The following is a 19,664-nucleotide window of genomic DNA, read 5'->3' on the forward strand; positions in this document are numbered from 1 at the left end:
TCTGAGCTACTATTGCAGTCTGAAGAAAAGTCCCGCTCCTGACCAATAACAACCAATGAGAGCTAGAAGGAGGGTCTTAGAGCTGTTAATCAAACTCATACACTCGCTGCTATATGTGCGGAGAAACGAGTTGCCAAAGAAACCGCTTATCTGCTGTCATTAGTGGCTTATGCTAACTAGCCTTTGCACTCACAGCAGGCTATGCTAGCTGCAGCGTAGCAGAACGCAAAGGGGAGGTTGAGCAGCGCCACATGAGATAGTGATTGACAGTGGTTAGACCCACCTCCTGGCTCTGATTCGTTTTTAGTTAGCACAGGAGCTCAAATTAATTTTTTTGTACAGTGATCTGACTCTTACTACACTGTCACGACATTGTGAAAGTTTCAACAAATATGAAAAAAAAAATTAAGTTACACGCTGCAGCTTTAAATATCTTAAAGAATCGTTATCTGAACTGCGCGCAGTAACTGCATTTAATATTTTCTGAAATTACCGATATTTGTCGATATTTGTGGAGAAAATAGTAGAAATAACATTTCCGATAAAACTGCCAGATTTTTCTTTTTTACATTATTAATTGAAATATATCAAGACAACAATGACTCAAAAAGACATTTTTCACGATTAATGCCAAACGATACAATAAATGCCCACCGCTAATTACTAACTGTAGACTGTAATTGGTTGCCACTCAATTTTATTTAGGAGTTTTAGAGTACAGAGTGCCAACTACAAACGGCATCCCAAATTCTAGATCTTTTTCAGTAAAACATTCTTGACGCATATCCCAACAGAAATGACTTTAAAAATCGGTTCATCTTGCTGTAAACACTGATAAGTCCAGGTTCACATCTTCTTATCTTTTTTTTTTTTTTCCCTTCTCCGGCAGTGATGCTTTGCTCTCACCCCCACCCACCGCCCCCACGCACCGCCACCCCGCCGCCCTCCTCCTGCCTTTGTTCTCATCACAACAAGCCCGGAGCAGATGGTGCTCTGCTTTGCTTTTGGCCGACGGTGACAGACAGTCGCTCTCAGCCAATAGCCTGCTGGGGAATCAGCTGACTATAGTCTGGACAGCGCCAGGTGTTTTCTGCCTCTTTCTTTTCTTTTTTTCCCCCCTGCCTCCCCATCTTGCAATCATTATTCCTCGGCATTCGCGGAGAAAGGAGCAGCAGCAGCAGCTTCACCACCAGCAGCAGTGCGGAAGAATATCATCGGAGTGACAAAGCGGTCTGTGTCGCGCGGCAGGTTGGGGAGGTCTGTCTCTGCAGACCGCATCATGCGTCTCTCTCTCCGAGGCGCTCTGGGGATCTGACCGACTGATGGGACGCGCCGTCAACAGCCAGAACTCCGGAGGAGACAGGGATGTCTGATGAACCCGTTCACCTGCAGCTCTGTAGCGTTCCCCTTTTTTCTCTACTGAGGCGTTCACCTGGATAAAGGGGCCGCGCGCTTGGTGAACGTGAAGACCTGGAATGCCAACAAGGTGAGAGCGGAAGAGAATGCACATACTTTACAATACCCTTGACAACAAAAAAAAAAAGGAGAGGGAAAAATAACCCTGAATTTTGATTTGTAGCGTACCGGTTAAAAAACAACAACAACCGGTACGCTAGTAAACACAAGGGCGACGATTGAAGGCGCAGACGCACTCAAGGGCATTATCATTTATTTAGATAAACACACTCGGTCGAGGACGGCTCCGTGATTTTCGTTTACATTTAACAAGCCCAAGTCAGCCTCTTGTAGTGCGTCAAATGCAGTTCCACGGAAAGCAAACTTTGATCTCCGTTGCGGCAGGCGGCTCGCCGTGCCCGCGTGCGTGTGTGGCGATGTGATTTGCATATTAATGTTAAAGTAGAAGCCAGCAGATGTCTCGATGCCTCCTCCGTTTTGAGCGACAAGTCGTCAGGTCTTCGCTCTTGGGGGCGGTGGAAGGGGGAAGTGGTGGCGGTATGGAGGGGGATAAAGCCGGGGCCCTTTCGCAGGAGATGCGCCGCGGAGAATGGGGTTGCGTTAGCGGGGGGTCCATTGTGGTCCGCGAACGCTGCTGCTGTCGCTGCAGCTGTTGCGCTTTTGTGACGCCCGGGGGTCGGAGGGTGGGGGCCGGCCCGGGCTGCTGACTTGTTATCGGATCGGTTCAGGAAGGTGGATCGAATCTGCACTTCACTGCTTGGTTTCTGGTTTGGTCCAAAGACGGGAAACAAATAGATTTGTGTTGTTGTTGTTGTTGTTTTTCCTGTTTAATTTGTGCGTTAGTCCTTGTGCAAATTACAAATGTGGCAAAACTTATCCCGCTTATATCGAAAAAACACAATTTCGCAATTTGGTGTTTCCATTAAACAAGAAACGCAATTAAAATCACACCCAATGAGTTTAGTCATTATAAAATATGCTGCGCCGTCATCTTCCTACTTCCTGTTTTCTTCATCTTTTCCAGCAGTGGTGACATCCGCCTGCTGGTCACCTAGCACATAAACCTTTTATGGAACAAACAGGAGTTTTCTTGAAATTTGCCTGTTTCCATGAAGTTTATTTATTTTCTTAATTCCAATTTGCACATTTTCATGGCCGATGGAAACACAGCTAATGAAATTGCGGAAACTGCTTGTCTCTTGATGTGTTTACGTCAAATCAGTACTAAAAGAATTTTGGAAAGGTTAAATATTAGGCATTTAAACAATTATATTTTAGTATGGCAAACATATTGTTAAGTGTAAAATTGCTAATTAGTTCAAGATCAAAGCCCGGGTTCTGGTGTAGTTAGACTAGTGGTGGAACTTGATTAACGTTTTTAATCGAGTTGCATCGTTTGCAGTTAATATTAGCAAATAATCGCAATTTAATCAAAACCAAATATTGACCAAAAAAAAGCAACATTTTCAATTCAGAACCCCTTTTTACTGCCAAATTATTGACTAAAAACATATGTGAGCAGAGCAACAAAGATATTTATTGTTTTTCATCTGTCGTTTAGATTATTCAACCATCAGATTGGTGCAATTTACTGCCATTATACCCATTCTTCTTTCAAGTGTTTCAGGAATCCCTCATCATTCATGGAACTTTGAAAAAATACTTTAGAGATATGGACTGTGGAGCATTGGGGACGATTGGTCTTCAAAGTTAATGATACAAATCAATCATGATCAGTAAAATAAAGGCTTTTTGAGGAAAAAAGTACAACAACCCCATTTAATGTCAAAGTGAAAACTGATATCTTCAAAAATGCCAAAACATATTTAACATAAAATAAGTGATTGCATTGATGTTCACCCCATTTAAAGTAGGTGACCTAACTCAACAAAGCTCAAGTTAATTGGTGCTACTGGTCTCCCAATGAGTGGAATGGAGACCAGCTGAGTGCAGAGACTGTGTCTCGATCTCAAGTGATGGTGGTATAAAGACAGCTGTGTCTGGAAGGCCTATTCACTAGTTACCACTACAGCATGGAGACAAAAGATTACTCCAAGCAAATCAACTAAGAGCTTATTGAAAAGTATAAGTCAGAGGATGGATACAAAAAAGATCTCTAAAGTCCTGAACATCCCCTAGAGTACAATTAAACTTATCATCAAGAAATGGAAGGAATATGGCACATGTGTAAATCTGTATGTATCAAAATGAGTGTATTTCGCAAAACTAAATTGGAAACACTGTTTTCGTGTCACGCGAGTCACATGATCGACAGCCGGCTGTTTTACTAGAGTTGAAGACACAGGAAGTGGTGGGAGGATGATTGGCAGGGTGTGTTTCCTAATGATTTATCACGTAAACAAACTTATTCACCTGTGACTTTATTTGCGTTTCCTATTTAATGGAAACACTGCAACAGCGAAATGTTGGTGTTTCCACAATTAGCGGAATATCAACAACGTTTTGCACACGTTTGTTATGGAGGCGCAGCTTACCAGAGAAATGCAACTTCAGACAGCATTTGTTTTCCACCAAGACGGCGAATTAAAGAATCCAGCTAAAGCTACACAGAAACGGTTTAAAGGTAATGAGGTGGATACGCTGGAGTGACCTAGCCAAACCCCAGACCAATAGAGAATGTGTTGCTGGACTTGAAAAGGGCTATCAGCTGATTCAACCTGACAGAGCTTGAACAGTTTTGTTTGTAAGAATGAGGTAAAGTCACAACATCTGGATCTGAAACCTTGATAGAGATTGATTTGGTATTTTTGAACAGTTCAACAACAATGTATACTTTGCAGGTAAATTTTGGATGGGGGGGGACACCAAATTAAACTCAGTTTCTCCGCATTTATCTTCACAAAGGGAGTTAGAAACAAGCAAGCAGCAATTCCATGGTGAGAAACAGAACTACAGAATATCAAGTTGCAAAAATCCCTGGTTAACTAGACCCAACGTTCCACTAATTTTAATGTCTAATTCGCTCTTTAAAATATAATAACACAACGCTGCACACTAATCCACTCTCTCTCACACAGACAACAAGTGAGATGTTTTTATCTTGATACAGGCGACTAAGCAGCCATTTCCCCCTGAGGTACATCGCAGGTGTGCGGGGAGGGATTGTTGGGGAAACAACAGAGCTGGTAGTTAGGAGCTTCAAGCCCCTCCCCCTCCCATCCCGACGCCACCTTTAGGTCCCAGCGGTGTACAGCAGACCGGGTTAGGGAACCTCCACCGCTCCTTTAAGACGAATGGTTTAAGATATTAACCCTTTCCCCTGCAATAGGTTGACACGTCATTATATGTAATGACGGCAACAGCATGGCTTAATCTGCGACAGGTGTGACTTTTCTAGCTGTAGCAGAAAGTTATGCAGTCCCGTTCAATGAGTTAGAACATTATTAAAAAGTGAAACACATTACATAGATTAATTCCACACAGATGGATTTTGGTGGCCTTTATTCCTGATGATTCCTGTAATGATTTTCCACAAAGGATGCACAGATTCGATGCAGTAAAGCAAAGCTGAACTGACTTAAAATCTTTCTTTTTATGTAATATGATGTAATATAATCTTCAGAAGTACGGGTAGGGAATGTTTAAGTGTGTGGGTATGAAATTATTTGTTTACAGGTAAGAAATAGACATTTTAAATCGATGAAGTGGCAAAATGCCTGGAACCCACTGAGGAATGCTAACGTTTGCTTTAGCTATCACTCTTTATACACATTCTGCGAAGCAAAGTTATTATAGTTACGGTAACGAAAACTAATGGAAAAAAAACGAAAACTGAAATTGAGAAAACTTTATTGTGCGTTTATGAAACTAAAACAAACAGAAATTAGAGAAATAACATCCTTTTTGTGTTTATGAAAGTATTCATTTATAGCTTTTTTAACTGATGTAAAGTAAATTTTTTCCCCGTTATAAGCAGTTGTCGGTAAATTACAACATTCCATACTCGTCCTGTATAGTCTGTGAAATGGCGACAGCAAAAGTTGAGATAAAACACCAGAGTCAGTTGGTTGTTCAACAATAATCGACTACATTTCTTTGAAAATGATATCATTTGTTGAGTATTCATTACATAATCACAATAAAATACTTTGACCTTTTTGAATTCTGCACCTAAAAATTGACCAAACTATGAAAAAACTTAAACTTACGTCTGCAACTAATAAGACCTGAAGTAAAAATCAACAATATTTTACAAACAACTAATAAAAACTAGAAAACACGCCACTGCTAACTGAATTAGAGAAATAAAATTTATTTTTACTTCAATGAAATAAAAATAAACTATGATGAAAAACCCAAAACTATTATAACCCTGCTGTGAAGTCGTTTTGAACACAGAAAGTCTTCCTCATGCAAGGAAGATTCTAATTTAGCTCATTTCCTGGATCTCTCTCCTCATCTTTACTTCAAACATATTTAACAAAATGCAAAATTTTTCCATTTTGGTCTCCTATAAGGACAATCCACGCTTCCAGATATCGAATGTGCACTGATTTTTACGGGTGTCGTTTTGGCGGTGATTAAAATGCTCAGCCAGATAATGTGTCATGGCACCATTGAAAGGTTCCTTCCTCCATGGGAGGACACAGATGCGTTTTGTCACGTAGCAGGAAATTAATCACAATAGGACAATGCCAACATGTGGGTTGTGTGGAAAGTAAGTGCCAAGCTTCCATTAGTGTGTACATTGGGTAAGTGGAGCCGGTATAAATGGACGAACCCAATAAGTCGGATCACCAGAGCATGTACTAAGGCATTGGCATTAAGCTCACATAATGTACAGGTTTGAGTCAATGGACAACAAAATAAAAATAAATTTGCCTCCATTTCAAAACCTCCAAGGGATAAAAACAACTTTGCTGTGACTTGGTTAGCCTTCCTGTTATCTATTTTAACTTGTTATCTATCTCTCTGAATGAACCACAAATTTGTATGATGTGCCATGGTAGATACATTCTGCCAAAATACGTAGAAATTTTTAGATTAATCCCAGAAACCTTCTAGAAAATCTCTGAGTTGGGAAAGTAAAAAATTTGCTAGAAATAAACTCAGAAATGTGAGCAATCTCAGAAATGTTCTAGAAAAAAAAAGGACGTGTCTGAGTTTGAAAAGTCATAAATCTGCTAGAAAAATAACAAAAGTTTTGGGATACGTCTGAGAAATTTCCTAGAAAAACACAAAAATTTCTGAGTTTCAACAGTCGAACATTTTTGACTTGGAAATGTTGAGAGTTCCATGTTACAAAGCTCAAAAAATTCCTTGGTTTTTCTAGAAAATTTCTGACCTTAATCTAAAATTGTCTTAGTTTTGTGGCCAAAAAAATATTCTATCAACAATGGTCCAAAAATTTGTGATTTTGTGTAAGCATAAAAAAAGAGTTTAAAAAAAACCCAACTAAAAACACAACTTTTCAACAACAGGTTGAGCGATATCAAATCGCAGGACAAAAAGCTGCCCTTTTGAAATTGTGTTTGTTTCTATGAACACATCTTGTGCTAAGGCAGTAGCACATCTACAAACTAATAATAGTGTGTTTGATAGCAGAAAATAAATTGTGGATTTAATTCAAGAATATTTCCTACAGGCTCCTGCTTTCCTCCCTTTTGACATTCTGCGTTTTTCCCAACATGATTATTGTTTAAGTTTGCTTCGTGCCGCATCATTAGGTGTTGTCTTGAAGAAAATTTGTTGCACAGATTAAACAGCAGGGTGCCGACTGCGACTTCTTGCTTTAATCTCGTCTCTGCTCTTCCGTCAGACGTCGTTTTAATGCAGGTCTTTAGAAGTGAACTAACCTCTTTTTTCACTTAAATAACTGTCATGTTTAGCATTAAAAGGGATCAGCGACAATGCGACTCTAAACTCCATGAAAGGGAACGTAGACAAAGCCGTCAGCGTTTACCAAAATGGGGAAAATGTAAGATTAGCAACAGGATTACCCGTTTTTAGTGAACAGAAGAGCAGAAAACAAAACAACAGATGATTGTTTACTGCTAAATTTGGCTTATGTTGTTGAATTATAGTATTTTCTGAAGTCAGTTATTGTTTGGTTTTTTTTTATCACTGATAAATTGTTTGGTTATGATTTAATTTCCAATATTGCTGTAGCTATAGGGGTTATTTGTCAGGATCTGTGTTTTTCTGTGTTTATTTAGAGTTTTCTGTGTCCTTAGTCTCTTCGTTGTCCTGTCCTCCCCTTGATTGTTCCCAGGTGTGTCTCGTTTCTGTGATTACCCTCCAGTGTATTTAACTCCACCTGTGTTCCTTGTTCCTCGTCGGGTCCTCGTCAATGTTTCGTCAACGTCAATGTCTAGTCTGTTCGTCGTCGGTGTGTCTCTGTGCGAGCTGCCGTGTACTGGACTTATTTATTATTAAAACATCATAATTCATCTTACCTGGGTCCGCTGCGTCTGCCTCACCACCAACACCACCCGCACCTCATGACATTATTTGGAAAGCATTTTCATAAAAGTTGCTATATAAACAAGAATACATACTGAATTAGTTCTCTAGTCAGTTCTTCTGATTTACAGTACGTCTCTCCAGAGAAATACACAGTTCCAGACGGGGATGTTCTTATCTGGCATGTTAAGAATTATCTATCATCTCAAAAAGCACATCTTGAAATAGAAAATGCAGAATATTGATTGTTAAAAAGAAAAAAAATGTTTTACAAGAGTCTTCCCGTGTATCCTTTTCTGCCCCGAGAGTGGGCAATTGAGCTTTATTGCTCAGATACAGTAAGATACCTTAATATGTTTTATTAAGCACAGTGGAAACCATCTAACATCTACAGTCTTTCTTATGTCCGCTCTTACAGCCAATCAACGGCAAGAAAAAAATAAATGTCACTTCTGGATTACAAACACTAGCCAATAGTGTGTCAAGTAGTATTGTGCCTAGTTATTTCAGCTTCTTAAGCTCCATTTTCTTTCAAATATTATAGATATTCCCTACTGAAAAATCCCTGACTGGGCAGATTATCTTCTAAAAAACTGTAATCACGTTCTACAGAAAAGTCTATGGATTGCTGAGTCAGCGAATAGACAGGAGTCCACTGTAACTAATAAAGAATAAAGATGGTTTTAAAAATATGTTCCTTTCATTCCTTCCATGCAATTTGTGCTCCTCCAAATTAAGAGAACTTAGCTTTCAGACAGACAAAAATTTTAATGTTGTCCTTAAAAAGGCCCATTAAATTTTTTATCTGCTTCCCATGCATCATGTGTAAGCTGACGTTGTGGGACACTTATTCAGCTAAATTCTCTTTGCTGCAATGTAAAACATTTTTAGTAACCTTTTGTTTACAGTTCACAGTATTTGCCATCTGTGAGAATCCTGTCCTGTATTGCCCGTGTTCTGGCTTGAAAACAAACAGGCTGAAATAATGTTTTGGTTTCTGCAGTCTCTAAAATCGTATTCCCTTTTTTTACTACTGTGACTTATTTTTGCTTTAAATGCAGTGGTCAATATGAAAAATGACATCATGTGCCATTACCCTGAACTTGTTGTTTCCGGTTCCGCACATATGTTGCTTTTTAATTGAAGTGCTAAAGAACCTGTTTCGCTCCTCCCTGGGTCTGAATTCAGCGCACTTGCCCCGCAGCTAATCGCCTCCTCAGCATCTCCATCTGCTAATCCGAACTGGCACAGCAATAGTCACAATATAAAGTGCTTTAGCTTAAAAACAACATCCTGCCTGCCTGCCTCTCAGACGCTCCGCCCCGTCTCGTAGGGAATCCCCGGTATAGGAGGAGAAGCTCACAGTTCCTCTCTCCCCCGGCGCTGTTGCCAGGCAGTTTATGTACATTCCCATGTATTGCCCAGCTTTCTGGGTCCAAAGCCTCTTAAGCGCTATCTTCTTGAGCTGGTGTTTACCCCTAAGAAGGTGAATACCGCATGGCTCCGGACTAGGCCTGGTGCCTCCTAAATAGACCTAATTGAGTTAGGGATTGTCTTAAGTGTTGGTTTTGTGCTGCAAGTACTCAGGCTTGTTAAACACCTGCTGGCTTCCTAATCTTGCTAACGAGTGAGGCTGTCGCACAAAGACGGTACGTTTGGTCACAATATGCGGAAATAAAGTGAGAAAAATTGTTTTTGGGCTTGATGAGGCTCTGTTCCTTACAAAGTAAACAAGCTAGCTGATATTAGCTTGTTATAACTAATATAACTAGCTATTAAATTAGCTTTTATGTTAACTAATATATAGCTATTATATATTAGCTAATACATTAGCTGGTTGTTAGCTACCTAACAACCACCTAATATGTGTATAGCTAATATCAGCTAGCTTTTAGGTAATATTAGCTCAGCTATATTATGCATAAGCTGGAAAGCTTGCTAATATTAGCCTGTTACACACATTAGCTAGTTGAGATAGCTGCTCAAGTAGCTAGCCTGCAGTCAGCTGCTTAAACTAATGGGTTGGAGAGTTTTTCTTTTGTAGATAAAAATATTTGCATTGACTGGTGGTGACACAGTATGACATGATCATTTAGGTTTTATTTGTTCCCGACAGTATTACATAAGACTGACTTTTTAAACTTTACATCTTGTTATAATGTTATTCCCTCAATAAAAACTTGCCTGTAGCGTCGCCTTGATTCTTGCATGCATGTTTGAGAAATCCTCGAATCTCCCATGGCAACCGTTTGGATTTGTAAAACGTGTCACAGAACAGGCCTCCCCTGCCACTCCCCAATGTGGAGTTTCGGAAAGAGCATGAACTTCTTAAAGAGACGGAGTCCATATTTGAAGGCATTAAATTGCAAAGTCAAATTTCTTTTAAGTCATTTTTGATATGAACAGCATTTCTATAACAACTGAAGGTAACATAATTACTTGATTGTGCTGTAAAATGACACTATGTGTGGCTGGAAAACACATAATACCACCCTTTAAAGACACTGCTGAATAAAACAGGTGTATATAATGTAATTCCATTTATCAATCAGCTGATTTTTTTTCTTTCTTTTTTTTTGAGCAATTCATCCCAACCTCCATAGCCACTTAAACCCAGTTTCGCTACTAGTTAGACTTTTGATGCTTCTTTCTGCGCAGAAACATGCTTAGTTCAACATTCATACTTGGACCTTGTGCACTGGTATATGCCCTTATTCATCATATTTGTAGCTCAGGTGAGTATATACCATCTACTCATAGTAGAAGAACAAAACAACTTAAAAGAAAGCATGGAGGAAGTGCTGTTTCACCAGAATATTGATGCAGATTTGGGTTATTTAGGACCTAACTAGGGGGAAACTATTGGGAACAGACTGGACATATGTACTGTTATCGTTACGTCACTTTTGTTTTACGTCCACCAGTCTGAGACAGATTGCAGTTTGAACTTAATGTGGACACTGTCAAAGCATGCTGAGAAGCACATGTGAGGGCGATCTTAGTTCACTCTAGTTCTGCTAGAAGCCAAGAAATTTAACATTCATGGGTTACTGATCCACAACGAAATGAAAGAGGATGGATTTTTTTATTCTGTGATACCGGACAGGAATGCATAGTAGATAAAAAGGCTTGTGTTGGTCTGAAACCACAGCTCAGGCTATTGTCTGTGACTTTTAGTAACATAAAAGTCAGATTTTGCTCTGCTGTCTGAGATTTTTCATAGTTTATCTATTTTTTGTGCTTACTCCTTGATTTCTTTTCTGTTTTGAGTTGGGGGGTTTTCCTATAGTTTCAAACATCTTTGGAAAGATTTTCATCAAGTTAGACATAATTTTAAGGCCATTTATTATTACATTAGGTAAAATACTGCTTACGTTTCCTCATTCGTCTATTTTTAGATACTTATTAGAACCATAAAAAAACAACAACGAGGCTTTCTTAAATCTTTCCACCATCTTTAGCCTAAATTCTGAATGCTTACAATATGACAATAAAAATGTAGATGTGCAAATTAATGTTGCTTTCTTTAAGGTTTGGCGCTGACTAACATCTCATAATGTTTAATGATGTTCCAAAAAAGATAATGACGGCGTCCTTGTGGGCCTGGTGGGTAGATGAAAGCCCTCAATGCAACTTGATTTCTTTCCAGCCCAGGCCAGTTTTTTGTACATGCACAGTAATGAGCTGAACTTGCATTTTTGTGAAACTGTTGATGATGCACATTACTCAGTCTTACGAGAATAGCTCCGCAGCTAAAGATACGGTTCCCTGTCAGTTTTGCTGTCTTATTTAACCCACATGGGTTAGGATGAGGACGAAATGTCATAAAATAATTAAAAAAATACAAATTCAGGAGATGGGGTCAAAATGCGGGTAAGCATTGGCTTATGTGTTTACAACAAGTGTGAGATTCTAATATTTAGTGATTCACATACAACAGAGAATTAAGACCATACTAATAAAAAAATTATGAGACTAAAGTAAGACAATTACAAGAATGAAGTCATGATACTGCGAGAACAAAGTCAAAATAATATGAAAAAAGTCAGAACATTTCAAGAATAAAGTCATTGTATTACCAGAATAAATCGCGCAAGTATAACGCCAAAATATGAGAATAAAGTCAAAATAATACGAGAATATAGTAGAACTTTGAGAATAAATATATTGCGAGAAAAAAATTATATTACAAGGATAAAGTCGTGATGCTATGACTTTATTCTGGTAATTTTATGACTTTATTTTGGTAATTTTATCTTTTTTGTTTTCTTAACCTAGCTCTAATTCTCCATCATACACAGCAGATCACAAAAATGATTTTTCATAAAAATATTTGTAAATGTGATAAATTTCTGTAGGTACATAATGATGTTCCAAGGAACAATCATATATATTGGGGCACTCTTTCCTTTTCGATTATGTTCTTACACAAAGCTCATAACCTTTTAACATTATCTTAGGGAGTAGCTTGGAACGTTTCCTTAAAATGTATTTTTTTTTTTATTCAAGATTCTCCTCTTTTCCATCACCCCTCTAATTCTAACTTCTTTCTTCTTCTTTTCCAGATAATTCTCCATCACCAAAATCCCTGCCTGTAATTTCTACCCCCGACTTTGACTCAAGAACCTCCCATTTCCTGGGCTTAAAGGCTTAATCAGTAGCAAGTCTGGTTCATGACTGTTACAAACCTTCCTCCAAAGTCCACTGACCAGCCTCCTATCCCCTCCCAGTATGGCTAGATGGAAGATGGACAGCTGTGCTCAGGTTCTTGGTGGCTTGGTTCTGGTTTCTGTAGCACTCTCTCTTGTCCAAAGCAATGACTGCCCTCAGCTGTGCGTGTGTGAAATCAGACCCTGGTTCACCCCTCAGTCCACCTACAGAGAAGCTACAACAGTGGACTGCAATGACCTTCGCCTAACACGGATCCCGGGAAACCTGTCCAGTGAAACTCAGGTCCTCCTCTTACAGAGCAACTACATCGCTAGGACCAGCGAGGAACTGGAGCAACTCTTCAACCTGACAGAACTGGACCTGTCTCAAAATAACTTCAGTACAATTCGAGATGTTGGTCTCACCAACATGTCCCAGCTGACCACGCTTCATCTGGAGGAGAACCAGATCATGGAAATGCCCGACTACTGTCTGCAGGACCTTAGCAACCTGCAGGAACTCTACATCAACCACAATCACATCAGCACCATTTCTGCCAATGCCTTCTCTGGGCTTCATAACCTACTCAGGCTTCACCTCAACTCCAACAAGCTCAAAACCATCAGCAGCCAGTGGTTTGATTCTACGCCAAATCTGGAGATTCTCATGATCGGAGAGAACCCCGTTGTTGGAATTATGGACTTTAACTTCAAGCCGCTGGGCAATCTGAGGAGTCTGGTTTTAGCCGGGATGTATTTGAAAGATATTCCTGGAAACGCCTTTGTGGGACTTGACAATCTCGAGAGCCTGTCTTTCTACGACAACAAGTTGGTTGGAGTGCCTCAGAGAGCCCTTCAGAAACTACCAAACCTGAAATTCCTGGATTTAAACAAAAACCCAGTACACAAAATACAGGAGGGGGATTTCAAGAACATGCTCAGATTGAAGGAATTGGGGATAAATAACATGGGAGAGTTGGTTTCTATTGACCGTTATGCTTTGGACAACCTTCCTGAGCTCACTAAACTAGAGGCAACAAACAACCCCAAGTTCTCTTACATTAATCGGCAGGCCTTTCGGGATGTCCCAGCTTTGGAGAGCCTAATGCTAAACAACAACGCTCTGAATGCCCTTTATCAGTCCACTGTGGATGCTCTGCCTAACTTGCGAGAGATCAGCATCCATAGCAACCCTCTGCGCTGTGACTGCGTCATCCAGTGGATGGGTTCCAACAAAACCACAGTGCGATTTATGGAGCCGCTGTCCATGTTCTGCTCCATGCCGCCAGAGGTCAGGGGGATGCATGTGCGTGAAGTGCTGCAGAAAAGGTTACTGAATCAGTGTTTGCCCCTAATCTCTCACGATACCTTCCCCACCCACCTCAGTTTAGAAATCGGAATGACCTTGGATTTGGACTGCAGGGCTATTTCACAGCCTGAGCCTGAGATCTATTGGGTGACACCAATGGGACACAAGGTTATGACTGACACTTTGTCTGACAAGTACCGCCTTAGCAAAGAGGGGACGCTGAGAATTTCCCACATCCAAGTTGAAGACTCCGGCAGGTACACCTGCGTGGCTCAAAACTCTGAGGGAGTCGACACAAAAGTGACAGCGATCAAGGTCAACGGCACTCTGCTGGACAACACGCAGCTCTTAAAGATCTACGTCAAACAGACGGAATCTCACTCCATCCTCGTCTCCTGGAAAATAAACTCAAACGTCATGGCCTCCAACCTCAAGTGGTCGTCGGCAACTATGAAAATCGACAACCCTCACATCACTTACACTGCCAGGGTGCCCGTGGACGTCCACGAGTACAACCTGACGCATCTTCAGCCGGCGACCGAGTACGAAGTGTGCCTCACCGTATCCAGCATCCAGCAACAGCCGCAGAAGTCGTGCGTGAACGTCACGACGAAGCAAGCGACCTTCGCGGTGGAAATATCCGATCAAGGGACCAACACGGCTCTGGCCGCAGTCATGGGAACGATGTTTGCGCTGATCAGCCTGGCTTTACTGGGTGTTTACACTGCCAAGAGGTGGAAGAGAAAGAATTATCACCATTCCCTGAAGAAGTACATGCAGAAGACCTCATCGATACCGCTAAATGAGCTGTACCCCCCTCTCATTAACCTGTGGGAGGCAGACAGTGAAAAGGAGAAGGAGGGCACCGCGGAGACCAAACCCAGCCAGGTCGACACCACGCGCAGTTACTACATGTGGTGAACGAAGGATTCCATCACAAACGTCATTGTTTAAGTAGCACAAATATACACACTCGCTTCTTTGTCTTAATATATAATATATTTTTTTCCATTGCTTAATTATTTCTCTCTTCAGGTTTTCTTGGGCTGGATTGAACAATAAGCCAAGATTTTCACATCTAAAATCGCACGCTGTTTTTTGACCTCACGTGTTTTTGACACACAACGTGGCAGCTTCACTTAGCCTTCCGAACTTTGTAGTCACGGCGCTTTACTTTTAGCACTCATTTTAATGAACCGGGCATGAAGCATCGTCATGGATACAGTGCGACAGAAAAGGCCAGGCTGAATCCCAAACTGTTTTTTTTGTTTGTTTTTTTGAGCAGTTTCTCTGGCCGAACCAGACTGCAGTTTTTCCTTTTTGTTGTAAGACAGTTTCACTATTGACTGTTGTGCACTCAAATATATAAATATATATATACTAATTTGTCTATCAACTCAAATGTAAACCGACAAAGTACATTTAGACTTGATATACTGTCTACTGAATAATGTTAGAAATTCTACTGTAATGTTGTATCAGCTTTGACTTGATTTTACTTTTTGTACATTCAGATAAAAAGTATGTTTGATTTAGACTTTTAAGTTTGCAGGATACTGTAAACCAGCAATAGAAATATGAATGTTATAACCTAGCTAAGTAGATGTAAGGCTTTTTATAACTCTTACAAATTTTGTTTCTTACATTGCAAGAGTGTCTACAATCACTGTTTTCTTTCAGGTTTACACACATAAACGTGTAATGAGGAGCAACTCAAATAAAATCTTCTTTTAATCATGTTTTCTAACCCATGACTTCAAGGGAATATGTCATTATTGAAACCCATTCAAATAGACAGTTGTGGTCAGAAGTTTAAATGCGTTTTTGGCTTTTAGAAATATTTTTGGACTGTTAAGCTTCTGATGGGAGGCAGCAGCTCCAACACACTGCGCATTTTATGTGCGATGTCATAAAATGTTTTTTTTTTTTTCTTTTGGCTTCTTAGCCCAATCATACATGCACTGAAAGGCCGTTCAGAGAGGAAGAAGCCATTACTCCAAAAACAACATACAAATTCAGATCAGTGTGTAAGTCCATTCAGGGATAAATGCCTTATTGTTTTGGAGAAGTTTCCTGTAGAAAGAAATTAAAATAAGTGTAAAATAAGTTCTTGCTTATCGTTACATTTGGAGGGGAAAAAAGGGAAAGATTGAAATCCGGAGAACGCCGTCCTGTATATTTTATATTTTGCCTTATTTTCCTAAATCTTTTACAAAGTTCTCACTCAACCAGTTAAATTCAGCTTATTATATAGCGCCAATTCACAACAAATGCTGTCTCAAGAATCATTTCACTTTAGTTATCCATACACTCCAATTGCATGTGTCATTGAACTCTTTCATGGTAATAAAACACTTCTTTCGTTGCCATTAACGAGTTTCGGGAACATTTCTCTCTCACTATTTAGTCTCTCATCATGACAGAAAGTTTAGAGTGCATTTAAAAAAATTTTATTAAAGTTTTTTCAAGGTCATTCCAGATGTATATTATTAGCTGGCATTATTCATCTCCCTACACCAGTTTCAATGTGTGGGATCATTGTCTTGTTCACTCGCCCAAAAGCATCACCGGCTGCTTTTTCGTTGCAAATGTGCGCAAAATGTTGTTGACATTCCACTAATATAAAAAAAACCCACAACTTTGCAATTGTTTCTGATAACAAATGCAATAGAAATCATACGTGAAGAAGTTTGTCTGCGCAGTAAGTCATTTTCTTACCGTTTCCTGTCGTCTTCTTAGTGTTTTCTGCCACTATTAACATCTGGTTGTTGATCGCGTGATGTGGGAAAAAAAAAAAAGGTGTTTCCATTCTAGTTTTGAGAAATGGACCAATTTCACCCAGAAAAGAAAAAAAAACACTTAAGAATTGTACAAAAACTTTTTAGTGAAAAACAAGTTTTTTCTAAAGTAGTAATTGTGTCCAAAAAGCCAATTCATTTTTGTAATTCCAATTTGCACAATTTCAAGGCTCAATGGAAACACAGCTGCCATTTGTATGAGGTAAAGTTCGGAGGAAGTCCTGCGTCGTTGTTCGCTGCTCTTTGTACTGTTACCCAAAACCACCGGCGGCTGCACACCCTCACATTATTTTGTTACCGTGATGTGCTCCCAGTTTGAAAACTTCCCCTCGATTCCTCCAGGTGATGCTCCGTGGGACGCGGGTCGCTCCCCTGAGTGCTGTCAAACAAGTTGGTTTGTTGAAGGAGAATAAAAGCTAGCAGCTGCAGCCAGTCAGGATCCCTGATGGGACATGAATACAACGTGGCCTCATTAAAATAGAAATATATTTTAGTGTATCACCTGTAAAAGAAAATTTGGTGCCTCTGCGTCTATTTCTGTATTATGTGTAATAATTTGTTTCTGTGATTAGAGGAAATCCATTATTATCACAAAGCGTCTAGATATAAATCTTGCTTTCTTTTTATGACTCACTGACATGAATGGTATGTAGTCATTCCACCATTAAAAAAAGGCCCCACATTGATATGATATTCATACTTATAAGCGTAACCTTTGAGCACATATGTATGAGTGCTATGATAAAGATTTCTGAAACTATATAGTTATTGAAGACGTAACTCGTTCTCATGTTATTTTGGGATGTTGTTGTCATTGTACGCTAAGGACAGGCTAATAACCTACGCAGTGTCGGTGAAGATAAGATGGAAAATACAAACTTCAACGACTTTTATTCTCTACAATTGCAATTATCAGAGATTAATTTTAAACTACGTTCTCAGTGGAAGGCTTACAGTAAATGCAAAACTTCCTACGGAAAAAAATTGAGAAATCCGTCAACCAGAACCCAGAGCTGCAGTTTTCCTCCTAGTGTGTTGGTACTCCAAACACGCCGCTGTATCTCTATATTGGTAAGAACAGCTGAAATAAAGAAGACATCATAGTATCGATATGAAATTTTAGAAGCTGGGGGTCATAAATGACTAACAGTCGCTGTCATAATTTCAGCAATTTATGTTCCATGTGTTATAAAATGTTCTCATATGCCAGTCGGCGTCTTAACTATCACTCTTCAATGTTTATTTCTCCCGTACTCTTCTGTAATGTTACATTATCATTGCGATAGGTTTTCCCCTCCCGAAGCATTTCTGAGTATCTATGAAAAACATCCCCGAATTCAAATCGGAAGCTCAGCTGCGAGTTGTGTAGAGGCAGCAGATCTCAAATGAGGGCCTGGAAGCTCCGGTAGTTTCTGGCGTTGACTGACAGCTCTGCGCCTCGAGGTGCAATCAAACCGTCTTCGTTTGGACTCCCCTGACAACCTGGCAAGCTTTCTCAACGCGTCTAACCTCACAATTATCTCCGGGACGGAGACAAACGGCGTCGAGGAAAACAACGTGCCACTTATTGACAATTTGGATCTATGCATAATGTGCTGCCGTGTCACTTCTGGTTGATATAAACCACTTGTGTTCACGACGGCACTTAAACTTTTCCAGGCGGTTCATCGTGACAGTCATAAACTTTAAGGCTTTAATGTGTTTTCTGGGGGGGTTTATGAGAACAACCCACAGAATGTAGTGCATGACTGTGGCGTGGAATGACAGCATTATGCAAGTTCCTATACTTTTTGGAAAAATACAACCAAACACATGCAAACTTCATTTAGGTGATGGGTAAAGAGCGAGTGGTAGCACTGGATTTTATTCCGGTGATGTCATAGTAAAGTAGGCTGAATGCAAATACTGGTTAAAAACAGGAAAGTATTTGTTTTTTTAACCAATATTTGCAGTGCAACAACACATGATATTAAAACTGACAGAATTTAGTTCATTTCTGTTGATACCGGACATACAAGAACCACTTTTAAATAATTATTTCAGATGGCCCCACAATTTGCATTAAACATTGTGCTTAGGCTTATTAACCTTCTTTTATATATACAGTATATATATATATATATGTATATATATACAATTCAGCCAGAAAAAGATTTCTAAAGGTTCAAATTTTACCCAAACTACTCTTCATCCTTCATCCTGACATAATTTATTTTTTATTTTTACTAAGGATGTTCTTGTCTGGAGTTTCAGTCTTGTCTTCCCACTGATGTCATTTGGAATTGATATTTCCTGGCAGTTGTTCGATATTTCATTGAAAACCCTGCCATGTAAATGCAGTATAACAATACTGCATACATACACCCTGTTTTATTTTGTTCCAAACAGAGTTTCTGTAGATTATCATCAATATGCTGCTTCAACATTGATTAAATCGCTAAATGAAGTGGCTATAGTTTCCTTAAGCAGACATGGCTTTATTGTTAAAATCTTATCTTTCTCCTACAGAAAGATGTTTTCATATGGAGCAGTTTGCTGAAATGCTACGCTAACATTAGCAAGTTCACCCTCTGTTTTGATAGGACTTGTTGATAAATCAGTTTGTAACGTAATTTAGGTCGGTTCCTGTAAATTGAGTCTGAAGGACAGTTCACCAGACAAACAAATCAGGATATGAAGGAGACTTTTACATGACAGTAATGTTATTCACTACTGTATATGCAAATTCTCATGGTTCACTACATTCAATAGGAAGTCACATTTTTGAACTACAAAATGCCAATGTATTCCTCTTTTCTGCTCATTTTTAATTGCATAATATCAGAAAAGGCTGAAGAAACGTGGCTTTCATAGGCAGAGGAAGGATGACCTTTAGTACCCTTCACACTAAACCCTCAACTGTAATGCATCCACTGCCATGCTTTTATCTGCAGGAAACGAATAAACCCTTTTTTCCTCAGACTCAGCAGGTAACCTAGTAACAGACCGGAAATCAGCTCGGCCGGACAGCTATCAATGTAAGCTTTTCAAAGCGTGTGCTGCTGCTGCTTGCGCTGTGTCCCATCCCAG

The 19,664-nt window shown here is 39.7% G+C and overlaps 1 protein-coding gene across 1 annotated transcript; it reads left to right on the top strand.

The window, feature by feature from the left end:
- The first annotated feature begins 948 nt into the window (after positions 1–948).
- lrrn1 (leucine rich repeat neuronal 1) lies at positions 949–15,551 on the top strand. The gene is made up of 2 exons (XM_032550065.1): positions 949–1,486; positions 12,405–15,551. Exon 2 carries the CDS (start codon positions 12,571–12,573, stop codon positions 14,716–14,718), a length of 2,148 nt encoding a protein of 715 aa, XP_032405956.1. The 5' UTR covers positions 949–1,486; positions 12,405–12,570; the 3' UTR covers positions 14,719–15,551.
- The last annotated feature ends 4,113 nt before the right edge of the window (positions 15,552–19,664 follow it).

Source organism: Xiphophorus hellerii, chromosome 20, assembly GCF_003331165.1.
Source record: "Xiphophorus hellerii strain 12219 chromosome 20, Xiphophorus_hellerii-4.1, whole genome shotgun sequence".
Classification (NCBI taxonomy): domain Eukaryota; kingdom Metazoa; phylum Chordata; class Actinopteri; order Cyprinodontiformes; family Poeciliidae; genus Xiphophorus; species Xiphophorus hellerii.

Coding starts and splice junctions, on each gene's coding strand:
- lrrn1 (XM_032550065.1), top strand. CDS start 12,571: ATGGCTAGATGGAAGATGGACAGCTGTGCTCAGGTTCTTGGTGGCTTG.